Raw genomic sequence first — 25,992 nt, 5'->3', positions numbered from 1 at the left:
CAGAGAGAGAAAAAGAGCAGGGGAGGGGCAGAGAGAGAGCAGGGAGGGGCAGAGAGAGAGCAGGGGAGGGCAGAGAGAGAGAGAGCAAGGGAGGGCAGAGAGAGAGCAGGGGAGGGGCAGAGAGAGAGCAGGGGAGGGGCAGAGAGAGAGCAGGGGAGGGGCAGAGAGCAGGGGAAGGGCAGAGAGAGAGCAGGGGAGGGGCAGAGAGAGAGCAGGGGAGGGGCAGAGAGAGAGCAGGGAGGGGCAGAGAGAGAGCAGGGGAGGGGCAGAGAGAGAGCAGGGGAGGGGCAGAGAAAGAGAGAGAGCAGAAGAGGGGCAGAGAGAGAGCAGGGGAGGGGCAGAGAGAGCAGGGAAGGGGAGAGAGAGAGAGGAGAGACAAAGAGAATCCCAAGCAGACTCCATGCTGCCAGCACAGAGCCCGACGTGGGGCTCGGTCCCGTGACCCTGGGATCGTGACCTGAACCGAAACCAAGAGTCAGATGCTCAACTGACGGAGCCACCCAGGAGCCCGAGAAGTACAAATTTAAAACAACTGTAATCTTCCGTCTGAGAAAACAGCCGTCAAGCTGCAGAGACAAGCTCATTGCAACAGCAAAGCAGGAGTAAGGCCACGTCTCTGACAGCCTCCTGGAAGCGGACAGCCCGATAAACAGTGGCACCGGGAACACGCGCCCCACCCCCCGGCCGCTGTGCACGCGAAACCTAGTGACAAATGCGCTAGAAGCTCTGGGTAAAACCACGACTGTGCGTGTCTGGGACCCGGAGCTAGGAGGCCCGAGCACACCCAACCCCAGGGGCAGCCGGTGCTGCAGACCCCGGACCGCGCCTGCATCGGCCGGAACACACACGGAGAATCGCACGGCCGGCCGCTTCGCGTCTCCGGAGGAGGAACCAGGGAAAGCAGAAGGCCGGGGTGGGCGCAGCCAGCAGCAAAGAGAGTGCGCGAGGAAGACGACACGGGTGAGGCTGGCGGCTCAGGGGCCGACCTTGACATACGGTAGGTAGGGCCGCTCGGGGCGCGAAGATAGAAAGAAAGCACAAAGATGACAAAATGAGGGAAAACGAGGGAGAAATGGCGCCGCAGATCGCAAGGACACGAAAACGATCAAATAATATTTCGCGCACCGTAGTCCGATACGTCTGTAAACGTGAATGAGGCAGATTTTCTGAAGAATGTTGTCAAAAACTGAGAACTATGTCTAAGAATTCACAGATGGAGTCTTTCAAACATTCAAGAAACAGATAATCCCAATGATATTTAAAACGTTCTTGGAAAGGAGAAAAAAGAAGGAAATTCCCCAGGGTATTTTTGTGAAATCTGCATAGGAACGATGCCAAAATCTGGCACAGAGAGCGAGCGGTGGGCCCGCTCCTACGTGACAGTGTGACACGCTAAACCAGAGACAGGAAGGGAAGCTGGCGTTTCTTACGGCATTTGTTCGCAGGGGGGCCATCTTGGGGAAGCGAAGACGGTTCCACGTTGCGAGAACACCCTGCTGCCACCGAGCACAGGCCGTAGCGAGCAGGGCTCCGAGGCTCCGGCAGTGGCCTGCCTCCTCTCCTACAGGAGGCCCGGAGCCGCCGTGCCCCTCCTCCCCCGCAGCCAGGGGCGGCGGGCGCTGCCCCTCTCGCTCTCCTCCAGCCGGAGGTCCCCGCGGCTGCTGAGACGCCTGCCCCGCCTGTCCGCTGCCACCTGCCCCCCCCCCCCCCCCCCCCCCCGCCGCCACCGTCCCGGTTCCAACCGAGACCCGGGTTCTGGTCCGCGCGCACGACCGCTGCAGACAGGCGTCCTCGTATCACAACCTGTTTTTAAAACAGTCGTGGAGCCAGTCGGCATCGCAGAAGTCATGCAGTTTGACAGCGGTGCGCGTCCCCGGAACCATCACCATGACCGAGGTGACGGACACGTCGGTTCCCCCAAGGTTTCCAGGCGGCCCTGTGCAACTCCTCCCACGAAACCGGCCCAGACGACCGCTGACCTCCTCTCCGTCCTCAGAGACTAGGGCGTGTTCCCCAGAACTCCGGATAAGTGCAATCATACCACAGGCCGGAACCGGGGAGGCGGGTCCGTTTCCATCCACTGCGCCTAACACTTTCACGCCACCGTGCGTATCAACAGCTCCTCGAATTGGCCCGTGACACAGATGCACGGGATCAGTCTCTGCGCTCGCCTGCCCGTGCCCCGTGCACATCCGGGGTGTTTCCGGTTTGGGTCTTTGGTGAATAAGTTGCTCTGAATGGGCGTGGACGTGGGCCTTCAGCTCTCTCGGGCAGATCCTAGCAGGGATTGCCGATTGTACGGTACATTCAGGGTTCATTTGTGAAGAAACGCCAAACTCTTTTCCAAAGTGCTTGCACCACAGTAAAGTCCAGCAGCGCTGAGCAAGGGCCTGCGTTTCTCTGTGCCCTTGTCCGCATCTGCTGTTGTCCGTTGAGATTCCAGCCGTCCAGGTGGCCGTCGAGGGCTATCAGCTCATGGCTAACGGTGTTCAGCAGATTTTTATGTGCCTAATAGCTATTTTTATATCTTCTTTGGTGGAATACCTATTCAGATTCTTTGCACACTTACAAAAACAAACTTTTTATGTTAGATTTACAGAAAAACGCTGGAGGAAGACAGCACAGAGAGTTCTCACATACCCGCACCCAGTGTCCCCTGTTAACACGTTACGTTAATGTGATACATTTATCACAATTAACAAGCCACGCTGGTGATGATACTATTAACTGAGGTCCATGCTGTGTTCAGACGTCCTCAGTTTTCGCCTGATGTCCCTTCTGTCCCAGCACCGCATCCAGGGTGTCCGGGACACCATGTGACATTCAGCTGTCGCGTCTCCTTTGGCTTCTCTTGGCTGACGGTTTCCCCGGCTTGCTTTGCTTTTGATGACCTTGACAGCTTTGAGGACTTTTCAGGAATTTTCTGTCTCACAATTAGGGTTTGTCTGCTGTTCGTTCTCATGGCCGGACTGAGGTTATGGGTTTGGGAAGGAAGACCCCGGAGGGGGAGTGTCCTCAGCACATCACCTGCAGGGCACCTGCTACCAACATGAGCCATCACGGTGATGTGACCTCGACAGTGCGGCCCAGCCCGCTTACGAAGTGAGCATTAGGGTCCCCGGTCTTGCTTCTGCTGGTGTTACCGAATGGCGAGAGTTCTTTAAGGATTTTGGATACAAGTCCAATTTTCTCGATCTTAAAGAGCTAGCTTTGGTTTTCTTTTTCCCTTTTTCATTCATTTCTGCTCTGAACTTCATTGCTTCCTTTCTTCTGCTTACTCTGGGTTTCATTTGCTGTTCTTTTCCTGGTTTCTGATGTTAGAAGCTGAGGCTAACATGTGAGACATTTCTTCTTTTTGAATAGGGGTGTTTAGGGACATGTTTCCCTCTAAACACCACGTTAGTGAATCCCACAAATTTTGATGGATTTTTTTTTTTTTCATTTCCATTCTGTTCACAACACCTTCTAGATTCTCTTTAGACCCACGGGCTACTTCAGAGTGTGTTGTTTAGTTTCCAAATACTTGGGGGGATTTTCCAGATGTCCTTTACTTCTCGTCCCACGCCACCGTGGCCACCGTGGTCAGAGAGCGGGATCTTTCACATTCATCAAGACTTGGTTTATGGCCCAGAATACGTTCTATCTTTGTGTGTGTCCCGTGTGTGTTTGGGAAGACCGTGTCCTGTATCGTCGGGAGTGCTCTCCAGATGTGAAGGCTCAGGTTCGCTGACGACGTGGGGAGTCTCGTGGACCCCACTGCTCTTCTGCCTGTCCCATCAGCTGCTGGGCGTCTCCACTCCGACTCGTGGGTCTGTTCGTCCTTTTCGCCATCTATCCGCCCGTTTTCACGTATGTGTTTCGGAGCCCGTACGAGCTGTGGGAGCAGGTGAGACAATCACCTCCTTTTAACCTGTCAGCATCTTTGTCACCAAGAGAGGGTTTCCATCATCCCTGGTAACGTCCTCTGCTCTGCCGTCTACGTTGTGGCCAGTCCAGCTTTCTTTTGATCAGTATTAGCACGCTTTACCTTTTCCATCTTTTTACTTTTACCATGTTTATGTTTTTATATTTAGAGTGAGTTTTTCTTCTAGGGGCGCCTGGGTAGCTCGTTTGGTTGAGCGTCCGACTTCGGCTCATGTCACCATCTCGAAGTCTGTGAGTTCGAGCCCCGCGTTGGGCTCTGGGCTGACGGCTCAGAGCCTGGAGCCTACTTCTGACTCTGTGTCTCCCTCTCTCGCTGCCCCTGCCCCACTCATGCTCTCTCTCTCTGTCAAAAATAAATAAACATTTTTTAAAAATCTTAAATGAGTTTCTTCTAGGTAGCATAAGTTGGGTCTTGATTTTCTTTTTTTTTTTTAAGTTTATTTATTTATTTTGAGAAACAGAGGGAGAGAGAGAATCCCAGGCAGACTCCGCATTGTCAGCACAGAGCCCGACATGGGGCTCGAACCCACAAACTGTGAGATCATGACCTGAACCAAAATCAAGAGTTGGACGTTCAACCAACTGAACCATCCAGGTGCCCCAAAAGTTTATTTTTTTTTTGAGAGACAGAGAAAATCAGAGTGCAAGCAGGGGAGGGGCAGAGAGAAGGAGACACAGAATCTGAAGCAGGCTCCGGGCTCTGAGCCGTCAGCACAGAGCCCGACACGGGGCTCGAACCCACAGACCGTGAGATCGTGACCTGAGCCGGAGTCAGACGCTCAACCCACTGAGCCACCTAGGCGCCCTGACAACCTCTGCCTTTTAATGAGAGTGCTCCAATAGCCACAGCAGAAAAGGCCATGAACCCCACCGCATCTGTCAGAGTGGGGAGAAGGGACGGCCTTGGTTGTGGGCAAAATTACCCGCCGACTTACGTGTTCCTCTGGTCCTGCCCAACGAAGCCCCGGAATAAGACAAGAGAGAATCAAAGTGTCTCCACGACTTGAGCACGTCTGGAGCAAAGCTCGTGAACACATTTAGGAAAACAAAAACATCTAGCATGTAACAGGGTGAAACTCAGAAGGTCTGGCACCCAGAGAACAATCAGCAGACACGCCAGCAAGTGGGGCAGGACAGCTCGTGACAGACACACCACCCCAAACCCCAACGTGCCAACCACGTAAACGCATATGATGAGACATCCCGAGCAGCACAGAGTTAAGTGGCACGTAACAAGCATAGAAAAGCATCAGTGAGTGAGAGAAAATTACCTAAAGCGTGTGATTCGTGAACACGGCAACTACAAGTCACGTGTTGAACGCTGTGTTCAGTAAGTGAAAGACGTTGAACGAAGACCAATTGGAAGCGAGAGCGTTCTATCCACTCAAGCAGCTTCACAGAATCCCGTGTGGGGAGCGCGTGTGTGACGTCCGTCACGGAGCGCTGTCGGGGACGAGGGTTTGTGTGATCTTTCGGGGGGGGGGGGGGGACGCGTGTCAGAACAGGTGCGGCCGTGCACCTGCTCCTCCCACCTCGTGCTGGTGCCGGCAGGGACGAGCGGCTCCCCCAGAGACCCCTCCTCCCGCAGCCGTGGCGCCAGCGCCTCCGATGACACACGAGTCGCCTCTCGCGTGGCGCCTACCACTGCCGGGCGCGGTGTTTCTCCCACTTTGTGCTCCTCCGTTTCCCACACCGAACGGATGTTTCATCAACACAGACACCGTCTCCGCGTCTGGCTCACGGCAAGAACACGGTAAATAGCGACGACACGACGGGGTGAAAGCGCGGGGACGTCCACGCATCGCGTTCACGAGAGCAAAGCCCCGGGCCCGTGACGCACAACACTTGTGTCGGGTGGGTCGACGGCGGTGAACCCGTGCAAGCTCACACCGGGCGTCCGGACGCTGGGCAGGAGAACTCTGACCGTCCGTAAGCCACGGGCCCTCGCGCTGATGGGTCGAACGCACGTGCCTGTCGACGGCCTTTCCAGACGGAAAGGAAAGAAATGTGAGAGGATCACCACACGAGGCCGCGCAGAACAGGCGAGGAGAGAACAGGTAGTGGAGACGTCAGGTCTGGGGAAGACGGAAGGCAGTCGCGGGGCGGAACTGAGGGGAGGAGGCCCCGCCGGGACACGGATTCGGCAGCAGGAGCGGAGGGGCCGGCCTCGGGGACGTGGGGGCGCGGGCTGGGCGGGCTGAGGGCCGCACGAGGGGCACCGTGTCCCTTGCACAGGTTCTGCCCCACCCGGTCATCTCCCTGGGGAAATCGAACCAGAGCCCCGCAGACTCGGGCGCTGGGGGCACAGGCGACAGTCCAGCTGCAGACGGGGGTTCGGTGGGCACGGAAGACCCCTCCCCAAGCCCCCGCCCCCTCCCCTGTTTGCAGACCCTGCCACCCAGCCACGCAGGGTCCGTTTTCGGAGAAGTGGGACCACAGCCCCAAACAAGACCTAAAGATAGTTCACCGCATGTTGATTCCACAGGCAAGCCCAAAGTCCCACCCAGCAAAGTTGCCCATCAGGCTCTCTTACCTCACTCTGAATGCGCAGCCAGGAATGCCTCCGCCGTGAAGACGGCTCCCGAATCACAGGCAAGAGGGGCCCAGAGAACACGGACGGTACAGAGGGCGGGGAGACTCTCATTTTTATTTGTATTATATATATTGTTTGTTTGTTTGTTCGTTTAAGTCTATTTATTTACCTTGAGAGAGAGAGAGAGGGAGAAGAGTAGGGGCAGGGAGAGGGAGAGACAGAAAATCCCGAGCAGGCTCTGTACTGTCAGCGCAGAACCCAATACGGGCCTCAAACCCACGGACTGTGAGACCAAGTGTCGAATGCTCAACCGACGGAGCCCCCCAGGCGCCCCAGTAGGGAAACTCTTTAAAAAGGGGGGAGGTAGTTTAGAACACACAAAAGAGCTCTTGGAAGCTAAATATAAATTAGATAGATTTATATTTATTTTTATATTTATATATTTGTATATAAATATATATTTATATATTATTATATTTAATAATAAATGTATTATTATATTTATATTTATAAATAATTTAATAAATTATTATAGAATAAATATAAATTAAATCGATTTATAGAAATTTATAGATTAAATAGAAATTAAAAATGCAGTTCAAGGGCATCTGGGGGGCGCTCCGTCGGGTGAGCCTCTGACTCTCGGTTTTGGCTCAGGTCCTGATCTCACAGTGTGTGAGGCCGTGAATCAGGCTCTGTGCCGACAGCTCGGAGCCTGCTTGGGATCCTGTCTCCCTCTCCCCTCCCGAGCTCTCTCTTTCTCTCTCTCAAAAGGAATAAATAAATAATCAACAAAATCCTGAAACTTCAGAATGCTAGTAAAACCTCTAGAGAGAGAGGAGATAAAAAGCAGGTCATGTAAAGAGCCCTGGAAATAAGAATAGCATCTGATGATTCAACAGCAACTTTAGAATCTGGAAGACAACAAAAAAATAACCTCACAATTTTTTTAAACTTTATTATTTTTTGAGAGAGAAAGAGAGCAAGCAGGGGAGGGGCAGAGAGAGAGAGGGAGACGGGACCTGAAGCAGGCTCTGCACTGACCGCAGTGAGCCCGACCCGGGGCTCGAACCCACGAACCGCGTCTGACTCTTGATTTCGGCCATGATCCCAGGGTCACGGGGTCGAGCCCCGAGTTGGACTCCGCACGGGGCATGGAGCCTGCCCACGATTCGCTCTCTCCCTCTCTCTCGCTGCCCCTCCCCTGCTCATGCGTGCACACATACGTGCACTCTCTCAAGAAACTAAAGAGACAATTTAAAAACCAACTGCCAGTCACGTGTGAAGGCGCAACACAGAGACTTCCTCCCTACGCACCCTGCCACAGAACGTTCCCGAGGACCCAGCCGTAAGAGAAGACAGGGGAATCCAGCCCATGCTGAGTGACAGCCTGGGCAAGAACCAGTGCTGACAGGAGCGGGACGTACCAGAGTCCTGGGGCAGCTGCACCAGAGGAGAGGAACAGCCAACCCTCCATCTGGAACCTTTGACCGCACGGAAGGGTCGCGGTAAAGGGCTGCTGGCCGACGTGGGAAGCGTGAGAGACAGTCCGCAGAAACTTGGGCAAATGGAAACCGAGACACATGTTGGCTGCAGGGCAAGCCAAGGGCTTTATCACAAGAAAGAAGTGTTTGTACTGCCCTGCTTGGCTCGTCGGGGGGCACTACTTACAGCGTCATCGTGACACCAGCCCCAGTGGCTGATACCGCCACGCAAGGAGCGTGGGGCAGGGGGTCTGGCAAGAGCTCAGTGCCCCCCATCCCGGAACGTCTGAGCTGGTCAGAATGAGCACAGGGCCGAGAAACACACAAGGAACCCCGTGGGCGGTGGGGGCGGGGGACTCAAGGAAAAACTCTTATTCAGTGTGGATCAGAATCACATCTTCCCCCACACCCCTGCCAGGATGGTGGGGGGAAGTCTGGCAAATGTTGACAAACAGCTCCTTGAACTTGGAGGGAAGTCTGTTCTGATTCTGAGCCCGTCACGCCAAGGGCGGGTTTCTGTCTAAATCCGTCTGCGAATGAACCAGACTTCCCTGAAACGTCCAGCTTCGAAGCCTGCTGTAAGGAAACGACAGTTACAGTGTTTCCTGCTGAAGCCTATTTTAAACCACAGTCGCCCTGAGAGGCTCTCTCCTCTCAGCCTTTGGTGCTAACCCGCCGACCCTCGCGGACTCGTTCCAAGAAACCCACCGCGTAGAGCACTTTGCGGAGTCTTTTAAAATCAGAAATAGAACTGAAGGCATCCCTCCTTGAAAAAATATTTTTAAATTAAGTAATGAGACATTCTAACAGAATTTTAAAGTAACATCGTATCTCGATTTTCCGTATCACTTCTTTATATTTTTCTGTATTATTTCAATTCCCTACCATAAGCATCCAGTTTCCTGTTAGAGAAATACGTACACATATCTTTTATAAAGTTGAACGTGGGGCGCCTGGGTGGCTCAGGTCATGATCTCACGGTTTGTGAGTCCGAGCCCCGCGTCGGGCTCTGTGCTGACAGCCCGACGGGGCTCGGAGCCTGGAGCCTGCTTCGGATTCTGTGTCTCCCTCTCTGCCCCTCCCCTGCTTGCTCTCTCTCTCTCTCTCTCTCTCAAAAATAAATAAACATTGGGGCGCCTGGGTGGCTCAGTCGGTTAAGCGTCCGACTTCAGCTCAGGTCATGATCTCACAGTTCATGAGCTTGAGCCCTCAGTTGGGCTCAGTGCTGACAGCTCAGAGCCTGGAGCCTGCTTGGGATTCTGTGACTCCCTTCTCTCTCTGCCCCTCCCCCCCCCCCCCCCCCCGCCTCAAAAATGAAAACAATGAAAAGAATTTGAAGTTGAACGCAAAGATCAAAATATTTCTTATATGTTAAGAGGACATTCGGCAATACCAACTGCCCAGGTCCAAATCGGACGGGAGGTGGGTGTGGACGGAGGCTGGGCCACAGGACTCCCGGACAGCACTGGCAAGGGCTCAGAATGCACAGTGTGGTTCCTGACGGTGACAATTAGAGCTGCAATAATGTTCTAAAAGGGCATGTAGGTTCCAAAACCCGCAGAAGGTTTTTAAAAAGAAACGTAAGTCCGTATATTAAAATAAGTAAAACAGCAGGAAGCCCTTTAAAAAGGAGAAAGTGAAGATGAGAGGCCACATCAGTCACGTCAACTGTAACAAGGCACACGAAACGAGGGACGTTCCTGCCACAGCCGAGTCCTGGTCATGGGCTGCCTGCCCCCACTGCCCCGCCCCGTGGGGCACGAAGCCCTGCAGAGCCCCCTGAGGGGAGGGGCCGTCCCGGTGAAGGAACAAAGGAGAACTAAAGCCAGCTCCCACCTCAGCCCCTGGTCAAGGTCAGAATAACAAGCAAGGATGAACTGGGTGAAAGAAAGTTGGCTTCTGCACTGTCCTTGCTGGCACGGGGTCCCCACCCCTCCAAGCCCTTGGTGGGAGGCCGGGCACAAGGCCCGGGGGGCGGGGGGGGGGGGGGGAAGCCCTGTCTCACCCGGCCGCCCTGGGCTGGGTGGCCTTGCCTCAGGCACTGTGAGGTGCTGGGTGGAGGGTGACCTAGAGACCCCCAAGCAGGCCGGAGCCCTGCCCCAGCCAAGTCACCGGTGCTGCTGTACAGAACGCACTTCCCTGATTTTCTGAGACGCCCCTCTTCTTGTGCCCCAAACACCTCTCCTCTGCCTGTCAACTCCTTTCGTCAAAGGCTTTGCAAACCTTTATTAGTGGTCTGAGGATTTTCCTCCTGCTGTTTGCAAAGTCCCCCTCCCCTCCCCTCAGGGACCATCAGATGCTCCCGCCCCCTGGGGAGGGGCCCCGGGGCCTGTGGAGCGAGGCGCCAGGCCGGCCTTGGCTTTCTGGAGAGGACAAACAGAGACAGAAGCGAGATGAAAACGCCAATTAGTGAGCCCAAACAGAGCCAAGCGCCGGGACAGATGGCACGGCCGCGGCTCGAGGCTGGTTGTAATCTCCACGTATCTGCCCCTCCATTCAGCCACTCTGCCACTCACATGGCTGCCCCTTCACCAGTGCTGACAAGGAGGCAGGACGCTGTGGCCATGGCCTTGGGGTCGCCGCCCTTGGCCCCTCGTCTGCTGAAGGGGACGAGGACCAGGGATGGGAGGCCTCCCAGGCCCCCTCTCCTCCTGGCCTTGAGTCTCAGGGACCTCCCACGATGCTCCCAGCCTGGGAAGGGCGGGTCCCGCTGGGGGAGGCTGACTCCAGCCTGGGTCTGGGCAACTTGTTCTCTCCCACGGCCATGGACCAGGTACAAAGCCTGGAGTGGTAGTCCACGTTTCTGGAACCTTCCTTCTGAAGGGAAGCTAAGCACAGGATGGTCCCGTGGCCCTGAGACCAGCAGCTCTGCTAAGGCTTCCCCAGGCCCACCCCTCCTCCTATACTCACCCCTGCACCTCCCTCCCCCCACCCCTACCCCCTACCCCCACCTCTCCTGGGGTTTCCCTGGGTCTGTGGTCCTTGCTTTTAAACCACTGGGGGCCAAACCGTGGAGGCAGAGGCCTGGGGCCAGCACGGCTTGGGGTGCATGTGGTGGGCAGCACCCTGCCCTCGAGAAGCCCACCACCCAGCCCAGGGAACAAGGCTCAGCACAGGGTCCGTCATTTCTGCCTGGAGGAGGCCGCCGTGTCCTGAGGAAATCTTAGGAACCGCCAGCGGGGCCAGAAGGCACAGGTGTGAGCACTGCCCTGCCTGCAGGCTCTGTCAGAGCCCCTCCCGTGGCTGCCGGACCGAGTCTCAACCCCCTGAGTCCCAGTCTGCAAGGAACTCGGCGCTGAGCATCCAGCACCCACCATGCAGCACCCTCTGCACCCAGATCCAGCACTCGGCACCGAGCACCCAGCACCCACCATACGGCACCCTCTGCGCCCAGACCCAGCACTCAGTACTCTCAGCACCGAGCACACAACACCTAGCACCCTAGCACTTAGCGCCTGACACAGTACACGGCACCCAGCACTAAGAACCCGGCACCCCAAGCCCTCTGCTGGGCCCCAAGTGGCCGCCTGGCCTCAGCCCACCTCCTCAGTCTGGAGGTCACAGTTCACAGTCAGGCCCATGGGACCAAAGCGGACCTAAGGAGTGGAACGGGAACTCTCCCTCGACCCTGTCAGGCTGTCCCTAAGAAAAGGAAGCCAGAGGTCCTGACTGATTTCTGCAAGGTGGGAAGAACCATGTCCCCCCCACCGCCCCGTCCAGGGGGTGAGAAAAGTGTGAGCAACCCCAGAAAAGAGAGCTGTGTGCGACGCCTAAGCACACACAGGCCAGGAGGAAGGAATGTGCGTGCGGACCCCAGCCAGTGGCCCCACCACCCCCTAGATGGGGCAGGGGTGCTCTGGGCGGCCGCTAGCCGAGAGCAGGAGTGTCAGGATGGCCCCGCCCCGCCTGATCCATTACGACCCGGGCTTCGGTCTACCACGCCAGAGTCTCTGAAATCGGGTGGCCTTAGGGTCTGCCTGGCCTTGATGCTCCTTCTGCTGGGCTGACGCCCCAGCGTGACATGTGCAGTGTTCCGGAGCCAGCCGAGCAGTCCCTGCTGTCAGTGCAAGATCACCGTGAGCCCTGTCACACGGGAGCTATTAAAACAAATGCTTTAATCCCAACCAGAATTTCTCGCCAACCAACAGGCAAAAAATAAATGGCTTTACCAGCTGAAGTGCATTTATATCCATTTTATTCCCACACCGGGGCAAAAGCTTTATAACTGAGCTGTAGCTCAATCAACCAGGACCATATTCTCCTGAGGGAAAGACTGTCCTTCATTGTTTTAGGGAGAAAAGGCCGTTTCTCTGATGTGCCTTCCAGCCTCTGACACATGTGGGGTAAGTGGTGTCTCTCCCGAGTGCAGGGAGGTAAGCTGGCGCTTTTCAACAGGGCAGCTGGGAGGCCCGTTATGAATGATGCTGGCGTTTTATCTTTGAGCCCTTGCTGGCTGCTTGCGGAGACCCCGGCTCTCAGGCCTGGAGGAGGCGCCCCCGCCCTCGGAGGGCCGATGCTCTGGGGGCCTTACATCTGAAAATCAAGACTTCCCAAGGGGATGTGAGCCAGGTACGGTGAGCCGCCTGCCCAGCGCCGTCCGCCTTGTTCGGAGGGGATGCGCCCGGCTCGGCCTCACCTTCGCAGACCCTTCTTGCCCGTGCCGCACAAATGGAAACCCTCTGCCAGATCCCATAAACACACCTGCCAAGCAGAACCCGGGCTTGCTCCCTGGGCCCCCCGCTGCTTCCTGCCCTGTCCCGTCGCTGTGACCGGGAGCACCGGCAGCCACTTGGCGCCCTGAGAAGCAGGCTAAGCACGAAAGCCCAGGGCAGCTCACCGCTGACAGCGGCACAGGGGGAGCCGAAGCCGGGCCCAGATGGCGCCACGGAGCAGCTGAGCCACCGCCTGACACCTCTCTGTGTGAGGGAAACAAACGTCGTCGCCAGCCCCTCTCTGCTTCTCTACTGTGAGTCAAAAGCGTCTTCCCCAGCGAGGTAGCACTTCCCTCCCAGCCTGCTCCTCCTCTGCAGCCCCGCTTGGCCTGTGGCTCCGCCAGCCTCCCGGAGGCCCTGGCCGCCCCCGGTAGCCTTCCAGCAGCGCAGTCCCAGGCCCGGGAGAGGCCCCCGATAGACAGGGTTAACTCCAAACCAGACAGACCGGTGGGCGAGCCGATGGGACCAGCCCTACCCTCAGGACCCGGGTTTGGAACAGGATGGGGATGCCTGGCCTCTCCCTCAGTGTAGGGCCCCGTGGGGGTGCTGGGGGTCCGGACAGGACCACCTGGGATCTCAGGGCTGTCTCTGCGGCTCTGACCCGAGGTCCTAGGAGGCAAGGTGAAGGAGAGTCTGGGAAAGAGCTATTTCTGAGCTGCAAAGACCTCAGGCCCCCTGACACCGTGTCCCCGAAGCAGCTGCAGGCACACACAGGCCTCAGCTGGGAGTCACGGAGCTAGCAGCGGAAGATGGGAGCTCGGGCCGGTTGACAGAAGCAGGAGCCAAACAAGGGAGGAGACCCCCCAAAGCGCCCCTGGAGGCGGGGGAAGGCACCAGCACTGAGGGAGGGGCTCCCAGCTCCCAGAGGGAGACTCACCCCACCGCAGCCCCCCCCCCCCCCCCCCCCCCCCGTCTTGTGCCATCGATGAGGCAGGTGGGCGCTGCCCTGTTTTCTCTAGCGTCTGACCCTGGCAGGCTCGACAGATCCGGGGACTGATCCCCACGAGACCCCCAAGAGGGCGCCCCAACAGGGAGCAAAGAGCCCACCACCCACAGGGTGTGGAGGCCCTCGAGGTTCTCCCTGGGGTATGTGTCTGTGAGAGGCTGTTCTGTCCACGGAGGGCTGGGTGACCGAGGTTCATCCTCCTCCCATACGCCCGCAGTCTTGCCCGACGGAGAGACATGCGCTCGGACATGTGTTCATTCCCTCGCCCTCACCCTCCTCAATACACCAGACCACAGGCCCTCCGCCCTCCTACTCACCAAGACTGGACAGCCTCTCAGCCAAGCCCAGGCCGGGCTCTCCCCCCACAGGATGGCCCCAGGCCCCAGGCCCCAGGCCCCTGCAGCCGTGGGCCACTGGAGAGCTCAGGGCAGAGCTGTGCTTGGTGAGAAGACCCCGCCCCTTGGGGCTTGGTCGCTCTTGTCCTGTAACATTCTCCTTCCAATCTCCTGCTGTCTTCCACACCTGTTCTAACCCCTACAGCCCCTGGGCCTTTGCACGTGCTGTGTCCCCATCTCACCTGCACATCCTTAAATCCCACCTCAGATGTCCTCTCCTCCGTGAAGCCCTCCCCTGTCCCCGCACCATCCCCAAGGACCTGAGCACGCTCTGGACACAAAATATGCCACACTAAGGCAGATCAACAGGATAGCCAGCGTTGAAAACCAGTTGTCAGGGCCAAAATAGTCATGCTGTACCTGATTTAGCCTGATGAGGGTCTACAACCAACCACACCACACTGACAGCCGCCCACGCTCTCAGCCACCATGTAAATGTAGCTGCGGGGCCATTTGCCACTTCCTGGCCTTGGGAGAAAACCGTTTTTGCAAACGACGCCCTTGAGGGTCCTGAGCCCCAGGTCCGAGGACGTGTGGCCCAAGCACCTGGCCCCGGTTCCAGGCCACTTTGCCACCATCTCCAGTCCACCACTTGAGATGCTGCCCCAGACTTTGCATTAAATCCGGGGGGTGTCTTGATGGATCTTGGGGCAGCCCAAGAACATAAAAGGCTCCAGGATATTTTCTTAGTGAGAACAAATTTGCCAACAGCTGGACACTTTCTTCACCAATTTGGCCCCAAGGGACTTCTCCTCAGCCAGCCCTGCCTGCCCATGGCGCCTACAGCCCTCTGCCTCAGCGTGGACCCCAGCAGAACAGTGTCCAGGGGGACCACGTCTGAGTTTGAAGTAACCTAGAGCCCCGGGAGCCACTGTCCCCTCCTCCGTGGTCCACACCTGTCTACCTGCCCGCAGAGAAGGAGCTGGGCACCGGGCGTCTGTGAGGTCATTGGTCAGTGCTGATGGCTTTGCTGGGACGCGACAGGACAGGACACTTGCGCTCACCCACGGTGGTTCTAAGGACAGCCCCACTCCCACCCGCCGGGCCCCTCCCCCTCACTGCCCAGGGCAGCCCCTAGCAACTCCTAGCCGCCTTCCTCCCCCTTCTCGTCCTTCCTGTGGCAGGTGCTCTGTGCCCAGGGGTCTGTGCCCTGCTCCCAGGTGGCCCCGTGGGCCCCAGGCAGTCAGTGGAGGAGAACGCCCCCGGCAAGGGTCACAGAGCAACTGTAGTAGCAGAACCGGAAGCCCACTGGCTGGGCTCGGCGTCAACAGGGGCTGGGCCGCAGGGACCGGGCAGCGTCAGACGTCAACAGGGGCCCACAGGAAAGGCCGGGGTCGCCTGGGCTTTCGCCACCGTCCAAACGGCATCCGAGGTCCTTTGGGACCGGCAGCCCCTGAACTCTGGACTGTCACTCAGTTCATCGGACCCTGAGCCCCAGCGTGGACAAGGCCCTGCAGAAACAGCCGTGCACTTGCTGTCAACTCCCTGCTGCTCTGTCTGTCTGACACCAGATTCCGGAGTCCTGTGGTTGCCATTCCTCCCAGGCAGTCACCTCGAAGCCTCTGTCCCCGGCAAAGACTCCAAGAGATGCCTGGTCAGGAAGACGCAGCAGCCCGGGGAGCTGCAGACAGCCTCAGGTGACCACAACTTAACTGGGCTTCGTGCAGTCCTCCAGCCAGTGCGGCCGAGTGTGGCCTGCCACCACAGGGCTCCCTCCAGACCCTCATCTCCTTCCTCCCTCCTGCTAGGGCTCTCTCTGCACGTGCAGGTGATGTGGCCTCTGCGCTTCTAGCCCTGACTCGATTCCTTAGTTGGCTTCTGACACGTCTCTGTCCCTGTGTCTCTCTCCACCACGCACCCCGCACTCCCGTCTCTCGTCCCGGTTCCCTGGGCTCCTCAGTGTTCATCTCAGTGTGCCCTGTCTTTTCCCCTTGGCTGTTCTGTTCCAATTCTCCATCCCCCAAGAGGCTGCTGTGCCTGAACTCCAGCCTGTGCCCCTCTGTCTCTCTCTTGCCTTCATCTCCCTCCAGCCTGTTCCATTTCTGGGGTCTGCCTCTTTCTGAATGGTTTCCTGGGTGTATCCCACTGGGTCTGTCTCTCTTGGAACACTTCTGGCGTCTGTCTCTGTCCCTCGGTCTGAATGTGCTCGTCCCGAGAGACCAAAATGATGCCTGCCGGGGGGAGAGAAAGCGCAGAAACAGAACACAAGGTCTCGCCCTGGACATCAGGCGGCGCTCAACCTCAGTGCCGCAGGGAAGGTGAACACCGAGCCAGCACTGGGCTGGGACACCCTGTCCGTGGCCACCAAGAGGGTGCCCCGAGGCACCTCCGCTGCCTGCCCCCCCGCCCCCCGCTGCCAAGCACCCGCTTGGCCCTGAGAAGCCTGCCCCGTCGCCGCTGCAGGAAAAACTCTGGGCTGACATGGAACAAAGGGAATCCAGGCTGGCAATTACACAGCTAATTTCAGCCATGTAGACAGCCAGATCAGATATTCCAGTGTTCTTACAAACCCACCTCAGGGCCTGAATTAGCCACCTAATTAATTATCTGTAGCAGTCTGGGACTGGCTGGGTGGAACATGGATTGCTCCTGGTGCCAGGGTGCTGGCTTGTCCCTGAATCATGTCCCGGTGACGTAATCATTATAATTAGACTCAACCTGCAGCCTCTCCTTGACCACAAAATCCTAAAAAATGTGGCCCCGGGCCAGGCCCGAATGTCTATTTACTTAACTTGTGGTGAGCAGAAAGGCAGCCCACCCATGGGCCCCTGCCCTGGGCTTCACGGCACCGTGCCGTCCTGCCCCTCAGTGCTGCCACAATAGCCCCACTGGCTCCCCTCCTCCAAAAACACGGTCCTGATTCCTCCCACCACTGCAGATGCGTCACCTGACTCAACGCCAGGCTGTGAATGGCACCGGGTCAGGGTGTGGCCCACTGAGGCCACCAAAGGAAGACATCCGGAAATGGCACAGGCAGGTGCTGGGCACAGGCTCCCATCCCAGAGAGCTCTGGGGAGCTGGTGCTGCACCAGGACAGCTGGGCCCCTCAGGCCCCGCTGAACCAGACTGCTCTACCAGGAAGCACCTGTGCCAGTGTGGACTTCACTGCCCTGCCCACCTCCTAGGCCAGGGTGTCTGGCCACAAAGATGGTCTTTGGAACGCGGTGGGCACAGGATTCCCTTCGGATAAGAGTCAGCAGTGGTAGGAGGGCAGTCCCCTCCCCCAACACACACACACACACACACACACACACACACACACACACAGCTGCACTGCCTCCGGGGGGAACGGGGCCAGGGCCCTACCAGCGATCCTGGCCTCTTCTCTTGTCCCTGAGCTCAGCAGCCCAGGCTCCCTGCACATGCTGCCGCCCCCACCCTGGGTGAGACCCACAGGGTGCACATCCAGCTCGGGATCCCCCCCACCTGCTGCAGTCACCCTGCAGCGTCCCATGGCTTTGCCCACCAAGAACAAAGGGCCTGTGGGGGCCACCAGACCCTGACAGTCAGGACTGGCTGTTGGTGCCCGTGAAATCCACACTGGGCCGGGCCTTCCCCCCAAGGCCCAGGGAGGGTGCTGCTGTTTAACCCTTGACCCCATTCTCAGCACTGTCTGGTGGGCTCTGCCCTGACCACAGCACGCCAGCGTATTTCCTCCCCCCGCCTTGGTCCCTGGCTCTTTCCCAAGGGAGGGAGTGGGCAGGTGTGTTTTGGGGGATGTGCAGTGAAGGAATGTGTGAAGTCTGAGGGTGACCATATGCCCCCGCGTGTCTGCATGCCACAGCGGCTTCCAGCCGGCCACCAGCTGGGCGGATCCTGCCCCCACTCCCCTACTTCCTACCTCCCAGGGCTTGTTTCATCACGAACTCCATGACGATGGCTTTGATTCCTCAGCGGCTCCTCCCGAGGACTGGAACTCACATGCAAGTGTGGCCAGGAGTTCTCTGCCTGCGGGAGAGGAAGTGGTCACAGGTCACCCTGATCAGGCCTGGGGAAGAGCTTTTTCCTCATCCCCACCTGACGTCGTGTGAGCGTGGGTCTGGGGTCTGACAGAGCATCATTTGACAATCCCCCCACACCTTATGGCGGGACCCCAACACTGACAGGGACACCTGGGGGGGGGGGGCGTCTCTGGGGAGGAGGGTTCCTACCACATGCCCTGACCAAGGCGGGTAGATCCCAGGACCCCAGCGGGACCTGCAAAGTGGTCTCACCTGGCCCCTAGGTTTCTGAAATTAGTTTTTGGTGGCCATTGCAGGGATGGAGGAGGGCGCTCACGACTTGGGGGAGCACAGCCCAGAGGAGCCAGGCCCGGTGGGGGCAGGGCCCAAGGGGTGTTTGAAGGTGACTGGCTCTTCTGCCTCCTTTCTGGGCCCTGGGTCACACGGGGGTTGGGGTCTGTGGAAGGAACAGGCACCCCAGTGGTTAGGGTGGGGTGGGGCCTGAGTGGATGCCCCTTGTGAGAGACCCCCTTGGCTTCTGACAGAGGAGTCTCAGGAGACCAGGCTCCATCCAGGCGACACTCCAGTGCCCACCACTACAGTGAGGGAGGGAGTGGAAGGGAGAAACTGCAGGGAATCCAACCTTCAGGGAACAAATGCAAATGGGGGATGGGGTGGGGAGCGCAGACCACCCCTCCACCTGCATTAGCGTGGGGGGGGGGGGGGGCGCTCCAGGGTCCAGCTCAGCTGAACTCCGGTGGGGAGATGCCCCCTGTAAAATCCGCGGCTGCGATCCCCCTCCCTCCCCACCTGCGGGGTCTCTTCCTGGCGGGGAAGCCCAGGCCTCTGGAGACCCAGTGTTTTGCGGTGTTTTCCTCTGCAGACGGAGACCCGCGTTTGTGCGGCCTGGGGAGGGCTGGCTGGGTGGGAGTGCCCCCGCCTCCCCGCAGAGCGCTGGCGCGCAGGGGCGCCCTTGCCGCAAAGCAGATTCTCTTCCAAACTTCTCCCCTGGTTCCTGAGGGGGATGGGGAGCTCAGGGTCCAGCCACAGGGACACTCGGGATGCTGCTGGAGCCTCTCCCAGGGCTCCCAGTGCCGCCCCGCGCGGGCCGGGGCTCCCGCTGCCGCCGCACCCCTTGGCTTTGCGGGCGGGCGAGTTGCCCGGCTCCGCTGAGCGGCCCTCAGGCGGGAGCGCGCCGGGAAAGAAAGAGCCTGGGCACCAGGGAGGGGAAGGGGCGACTCGGGAGGCCGGGGACTCGGAGAAGGAGCCAGAAAGGGAGGGCGCGCGGCGGGACGGCGGGGCCCGCTTCAGCACCGCGCCGGCGGACAGCGCCCGCCCGGGGCCGGGAGCAGCGGGCGGGGAGCGGGCGGCCTGGGGCGGGCTGCGCGCGGGCGCGTCGGTTACCTTCCCGGGGCCGGGCTGCGGGCGAGCGGGCGGGCGGGCGGTCAGCGGCGGGCCGGCTCCATGTGGCGCCCCGGGAACTGCGGCGGCGGCTGAAGGGCACGGCGAGGAGGGCGCGTCACATGGAGGCGCTCCCCGCCCCCCGCCCGCGTCCGAGCGTGACGACGAGGGCGGGGCCGCAGCGGCTGGGCGGGCGCCCGCGGGGGGCGGGGGCGGGGGCGGGGAGACGCGCCCCCCTCTCCCCTCGCAAGCCCTGCCCTCGCGCCGCTTTCGGGGGGGTGCATCTCCAAGCCACCGCCTGCGACCCCGGCCCGCACGGCGGCTTAGAGTCCCAGACACTGCCCCCCACCCCCGACCACCATCCGACCTCCTCGGTGTGGACCCGGGCGGGGGTCGCCCTCTTCACAGACAGGGTCGCGCATCCCCACGCCCCCGCCCGTGCGGGGTACCTCGTGAGCGCCTGCGGAACCCCCAGTGGCAAAAGCTTTCTTTTCAGGCGGGGGTGGAGAGGCCTTGGGGGTTGGGGTCGCGCGGCTCCCCTCCCCATTCCACGCCGCCGGGGCGCGCAGGGGCAGGGGTTCCGTCGCGGGCAGCAACAGCGATCCCGCCCCGGACGAGTGATCCTGAGTGCTGCCCGTGACCCCGACTCCGCCGGTCTTGGGCCCCCTCGCAGCCCCGGGCAGGAAAGGGAGACCCCAGACTCTGGACACCCACCCTGGCGGAGACAGAATCGCAGAGCGGCCGGGCCCTGTTTTTCAGGGTAACCGCGTCTCCGAGTTTCAATCTAGGGGGACAGAGGCGAGAGACCCCCGCCCCTCGTACGGCCGGCGCGGCGGCGGGGGAGGGGAGGGCGAGGGAGGGAGGGAGGACACGCGGAAAGAGCGCGGCTGGCGCCGGTGGCGCAGGGCGGGCGGCCCCTTGCGGGGCGCGGACGCGTGAAGGTCACTGCAGACGACGGCCGCTCCGCCCCGACTGCCCTCGCGGCCCCGCCCCCACCGGCCGCCCCCTCCCCGGGCCTCCGGGACTGCCCCCGCGGCAGAAGCCGCACTGCGGGGAGAGCGGGGTCGCGGCAAGGTCGGAGGCTGGGCCTCCAGTCCTGCCGCCCCTCCCGGGGGTCGGGAGACCCCGCCCCGCCGGCCGACCTTGTGGGCGGTGCTGCGGGGAGCGACTGCGGCTCAGCCCCGGCCAGGGTCCCGAAGAGCGTCCGGGCTGAAAATGTTTCTCGGGCCACCGGCGCAGGGCTGACCTCCTGCTTGGTGGGCGGACAACCCTGGTGGCCACTGCATTAACTTGTCGGTGTCCCTTCCCGACAGAGTCATCGGGACGTGCGGGGCCTGGGGTGGAAGGGACGGATCTTGGAGCTGTCTCTGCCCCCACCCCCACTCCGGGGAGACCTGCCCCTCTCTGCTCCTCCGCCCCATCCCCACCCCCACCCGCAGCCGTGAGGCTGAGATGAACTCGGGAAGATGTGCAGACCCACAAAGCTTATATCCTCCCGATCTGTTTGCCGCCTCCGCTCCCAGCTTCCGCGCCTCTCTGACCGTCTCCAGCCCATACTGTGCAGGGCAGTGGCCGGGTAGGGCCCCAAGGGGAGGCTATGGAGAAATCCAGCCCTACCCCCTGGGAGCTGGGGTCACTGTCTACTCAGTGGCCAGTGACCCCGGAGGAGGCACAGGTCCCAAAACATACTTCTCAGGAAACACCCGGCTGCAGCCTCTCTGGATGCCAGGGCCCTGGGAAGCTGGCCTCAACATTCTCACTTTCTCCTGCTAACAGGTCCTGTCAGCTGGGTTTGGGCCAGGAGGTGAAGGGGGGGGGGGGTGTGCTGCCCAAAGGGTGAGCCTGGGGGCAGGACATGGGACTCAAGCCCAGGCTGCAAGGAGCCCCTTGAGCTAGTGTGCCCTGGCTGACCCCCAGGAATGGATTCTAGACCCAGGCCTTCAGCGGCTCTAGGGATGTGTACTCTGTGGTCACCTGTAGCCCAGTACGTGAAGGTCTTGAGGGTCTGACTTGAGCCCCAGCTCAGGTCCTGCTCAGCCTGGCCCTTCCAGTGTCCTCAGTACCCGGGTGTAGATGCTGGAGGCAGAGGTCTGGTCCAGGAAAGAGAGGCTCTTCCCTCCACCTCTGCTGCCACCAGATGGGCCTGAAGGCTGAATCACAGCCGATCTGTGTCAACCCCATGCAGGATCCCATAGGTGACCTCAGCCAAGTCCAGAGCAGGCCCCACAACCAATGACCCTGGGTAACCTCAAGAGCCCCCTACAGGAAGACACTGCATTGACTCAGGGCAGCCAGGTTGGGCAGAGTGCTGCCTTTGTGGCACCAGAGCCTTGCAAGCTCATCAGGACGGTGGTGGAGGGTCTTCGACTGGATGGGGACTCCACGGCCCCACCGACTCCATGATCTGGGCCTGGCTGAGCTCCACACACCGCCCTGAGCCAGGGGTCCAAGGGTGCTGCCTGACCCTCCAAGCCTCTCTCCGACTTTCTCTTGCCCTCCCTGTCCCTCTCTGTGGGTCTCCATCTGTCTCTCTGCTTGTTACCCTCCTACACTCACCACCATGCTGTGACGCCCTCAGTCCTGACAGTGGCCCAGGCCCTGAGCTGGGGATCGGTGGCCCGGCCAGGACTCAGACTCTCCCAGGGGAAACAGGCAAGGTTGGTGACAGTTCCGGATCAGAGTGACTGGTGTCCCATCCTGGCAGGGGGAGGCTGGCCCACTCTGCAGCCTGAGAAGGACGGCAGGGTGAGCAGTGCTCTGGGCAGGTAGTGAGGCCATGAGGTGAACCAGCTGGAAACCGCCCACCTGCCAGTTCTGCTCCCGTGGTGAGGGGGCAATGCTGCCCTTGGTGGGATGTGTGGCCCTGTGAGTGCCCAGAAGAGGACCTGGGTACCGGTGAATAGCTCCCAGTTCCCAGAACTGCAGCCGGCCACAGAGAGGCAAGAGCTTGGCAGGAAACTTCCGCACAGCTGAGAAAGATCCAGGAGGGAGTTCAGAAGGCACCTGGATGTGGCCGCTGTCCAGGATGGGGCCAGGGCACAGAGGAGGTGAATGAATGGCGGTGGTACTGGTGGTGGGGGTGCATTCCAGGGAGTCAGAATGAGGGGAGAGGCGTCTCAGCGAGAGGTTGGCATTCGGGACATGTGTGTTTGGCTGTGGCATCCTGGGCAGCTGGCAGAACAGGTGTATGGCCCCTAGCTCAGCTCTCTGCGTGCCCTCCAGAAACTGGCCCCTTGAGGCCAGGAAGCCCTGATCCAAAGCAGGGTTGTGCCAAAGACCGCATGATGCTGGGTTTGAGGCTCCCTGCCATGCAGAGTCCCCTTTGTGGCCCCACAGAGTCGCTCCAGATGGCAGACCGAGGAGACAGCCACCCTGCTCTGGCCCTCCCAGGAAACCCCTACTGGGTGCCCCTTCGCTCCCTCCAGGGAGGCCTGGCACCTGCCGATCCCGTCTGTCCCCCGGAGGGCCTGTGGCACCCCAGGGCAGCGCCCTGCTCCAGCCCCGACAGCATGGGAGAGCAGAAACAAAGTGAGAAGGAAACTGTCGGCTGTCTTCCATCAGAGCTGGGGCAGGACCGTGGCTGTGAGCGCAGGGGACCCTCACGTGCCTCCCCGACGCCACGACCCCTTCCCTCGTGACCGTGGGCAAGAAGAGTCCAGCCCCCAGGGCCCAGCCTGCTGCGGGCTCACCTGTGGAGGCTCCAGGGAGTGAACCTGAGGTACGGCCCAGCCTGGGGTGCCCGCTTCTTCCTCAGACCAGCGTTCCGTCCTGCGTGCTGGTCACTCTTGCCTGGTCAGGGTCGTGTGATGAAATGCATTTTCTTCCCGACCATCTGTCTCCACAGAGGCCCTGCCCCCACCCCCACCCCCACAGAGGCTGCTCCTCAAGTTCCAGAGACAAGAGGGACCCCTGCCAGGAACACCGGGGACCCACTTTCCTGAGGAGTTGGCCCAGGGTCTGGGCTCGGAGCACCGTGATGGCTCCTGCCCCATCTGCCTACACTCTGCTCCGCTTCACACCCCAGCCCCCTGATGCTGTCCGCCTTCCCCGACAGGGCCCCAACCCCCGCCCGGGTTGCCTCCCTCCCCAGCTCCGTGCCCATGTGGCCTTGACCAGCACCTTCCCTTCCAGGCTCCTGTCATTACTCCAACAGCCCCGGCACAGGGGTCCGGCAGATTGGGGGGGGGGGGCTTTGAGTCACCTGCAGGGTATCGTGTCAGAGAGGGGAAGGCATGCCTTTCAGAGATGCTCAGAGAAGTGGGCAGTGCAGGGGCGGAGGGAAAGCAAGGAGGGGTCAGCAGCGGCTGTGAGGCACCCCCCACCCCGCTCCTCGCCTTGAGCAGCCCCTCTGTGCTCCAGTGTAAAAATACATGGGCTTGGAGATGGGGTTTCAGCCTCTCACTGGCTGCTGTGGCGCAGCGGCTGCACGGAGGTGCTGGGACAGCCCCGAGGGGGTGTAGGCAGGCGTGAGGGACGGGAGGCATGGGGGAAGATGAGGCAGGGGTGAGTTTGCTCTCAGGGAGGCTGTGCTTCAGAAGCACAGCCTCCCTGAGAGCTCTGTCCTCTGGACACCCAGGCCTCCAGCAGGGCCCCTGTGGGCTGGGCCCAGGCACTCTCGGGTGGCCCTGGTTTAAGCTTGTCTGTGCCTGTCACACCGGGGTCTCTTCCACAGTCATGAGCAAGATGGACCCTGAAACAAAAGGAATGTCCAGGCTGGGTGAATGCCCTGGGGCATCTCTATGTCTTGGGGGACATCTGGCCACATCCACTGCAGTGTAGTGTAACATCCACACGAGTGCCCACCCGGCGCTCGGAGCCCGACTTTCTCTCTGATGCATGGTCACTCCCCAGAACCTGTCATGTGACCCTGAGCTGCAGACCAGACATCCTTGCTCTGGGAATGTCCCCACCCCCACCCCCACCCCCCCCCGCCCCACCAGCCAGGTGCTCCTGCCCACCCCCTCCCCACCTCAGTCACTCTGTTCCACCCCAGTGGCCTCCTCCACCTTCCAAGAAGCCACTGCACTTGCCTTGGGGACCAAGCTCACTGGGTCCCCCCTTTTTTTAATAGTTATTTTTGACAGAGAGAGTTAGGGAGGAGCAGAGAGAGAGGGAAAGAGAGAATCCCAAGCAGACTCCATGCTGTCAGTGCAGAGCCGGACTGTGTCACGAATTGTGACATCATGACCTGAGCCGAAGTCAAGAGTTGGGTACTTAGCTGACTGAGCCACCGAGGCGCCCCCCCCCGCCCAGCGGGTCCCTTTAACAGAACCTTCTGCCGCACTGCATTCCCAGCCCTGCCCTGAGGCCAGATTGAGCACCTGGACACAGGACGCCAGGCTGTGCAGGCACAGGAGTGAGCCACAAAGCGGGGGTGCTGAGAGGGCCCGGGGGTGTTCCCAGGGCCCCCTGGAGTCTTGGTGGGGCAGCTGGAGAGGCCTGGATTCCTTCAGACAGTGACCCTGATCCAGCCAGGACTCAGTCAGCCAACAACATTGCTGACCCTTGGAGGAGGGCTTCAGGGTGGAGATTCAGGTGCCAGAGGGAAGCTCTGTGTCACTGGCGGGGCTGCCCAGGGACTGAGGGACCCAGATGCTGTGGTCACCACCCAGGAGTGGGTCCCCCTCTTCCCAGGAACACCCACAGTAAGGTGAGGCCTGTGTGGGTACCGCTGGGATGCTTCGTGCCGAGGACACACTTACTGGCTCACTTGGGGAGAGGTACAGGTCTTATCTGGATCCTCCTTGCCTCCTGGGCCTTGACCTTCTGGCTGTGCTTTGGTCCAGGAGGTGGGAAGGTCAGGTGGCTAATTCAGTCCCGGCAGGGCCCCTGTGGGCCCCGCTCTAGGGTGTGGCCCAAGGCCCTTGGGGGTGGGGTGCAGGGGCAGCTCCTTCTTAGCCAGGGTTGGAGGCCTGCCCCAGGGCACCCAGAGGTCTCTGCAGCCAGGCCTGTGCACAGCGAGTGCACCCCACTGAAGACGGGGGTTCGGCATTCCGTAACTTCACGTCGGCGGCTGGCAACCAGCCTGAGTTGGGAGCACATCCACCACAGCGAGCGCCAAAACCAGGCTTTCTTTCCTTTGTTGTTTTTCTCCCCTGTCAGCTCACCGCTGCTTCCAAGGGCTCCCGCTTGGGCTGGGAGTGAACACAGAGGCTCTTGCAGAGGACAGCCTGGGTCATATCCACGGCCTGCAGGAACCTTGGACCCGCCAGCGAGGGGATGAGGACGAGGACCGCCCCTCGACGGCAGAGGCCAAGCCATCCTCTGCCCCTCCGTCCGGCCACGGGACCAGCCCCAGGCAGGCCAGCCCTGCCTGCGCACCCACGCGCTAGCTGAAGTTGTTTCCGGCCTCGGTTCTGGGCGTCACGACAGGTGCTGAGAGGAAGGACGCAAGGCTGCGTGCTCACCCAGCTTCTGCTCCAGGAGGGAGCCGATGCCCAGGAGACAGCAGATGGCAGCAAGTGCTGTGCGGAGACCAGCACACAGACAAGTGACAGAGACCCAAGGGTTTCGTTAGCGGATGTCTAAGCCAGGCCTCCGGGGGTATGTGGGCTTCGGGCTGAATTGGCCCCGTGTCATCCTGACGAGTGCTGGGAAAGCTGGGTGGGGGGCTGCATCCCCAGCAGAATGGAAATACTCCCGAGTCCAGCGTGGGG

At 60.2% G+C, this 25,992-nt stretch overlaps 1 protein-coding gene across 1 annotated transcript in view; it reads right to left on the bottom strand.

Annotated features, from left to right (window-relative positions):
* The window catches only part of CPLX1 (complexin 1), a 30,178-nt gene extending 10,791 nt beyond the window's left edge, over window positions 1–19,387 (bottom strand). Inside the window, exons 1-2 of the mRNA XM_047847275.1 lie at window positions 19,340–19,387; window positions 17,836–17,942 (exon numbers count right to left, since the gene is read on the bottom strand). Coding sequence (XP_047703231.1) covers window positions 17,836–17,866 — 31 coding nt within the window. The 5' untranslated portion in view covers window positions 17,867–17,942; window positions 19,340–19,387. The remainder of the gene's footprint in view (window positions 1–17,835; window positions 17,943–19,339) is intronic.
* Window positions 19,388–25,992: the final 6,605 nt, after the last annotated feature.

This window comes from Prionailurus viverrinus, unplaced genomic scaffold, assembly GCF_022837055.1.
Source record: "Prionailurus viverrinus isolate Anna unplaced genomic scaffold, UM_Priviv_1.0 scaffold_45, whole genome shotgun sequence".
Classification (NCBI taxonomy): domain Eukaryota; kingdom Metazoa; phylum Chordata; class Mammalia; order Carnivora; family Felidae; genus Prionailurus; species Prionailurus viverrinus.
The sequence above is the reverse complement of the archived record's forward strand: the minus strand, read 5'-3'. Positions and strand labels throughout refer to the sequence as shown.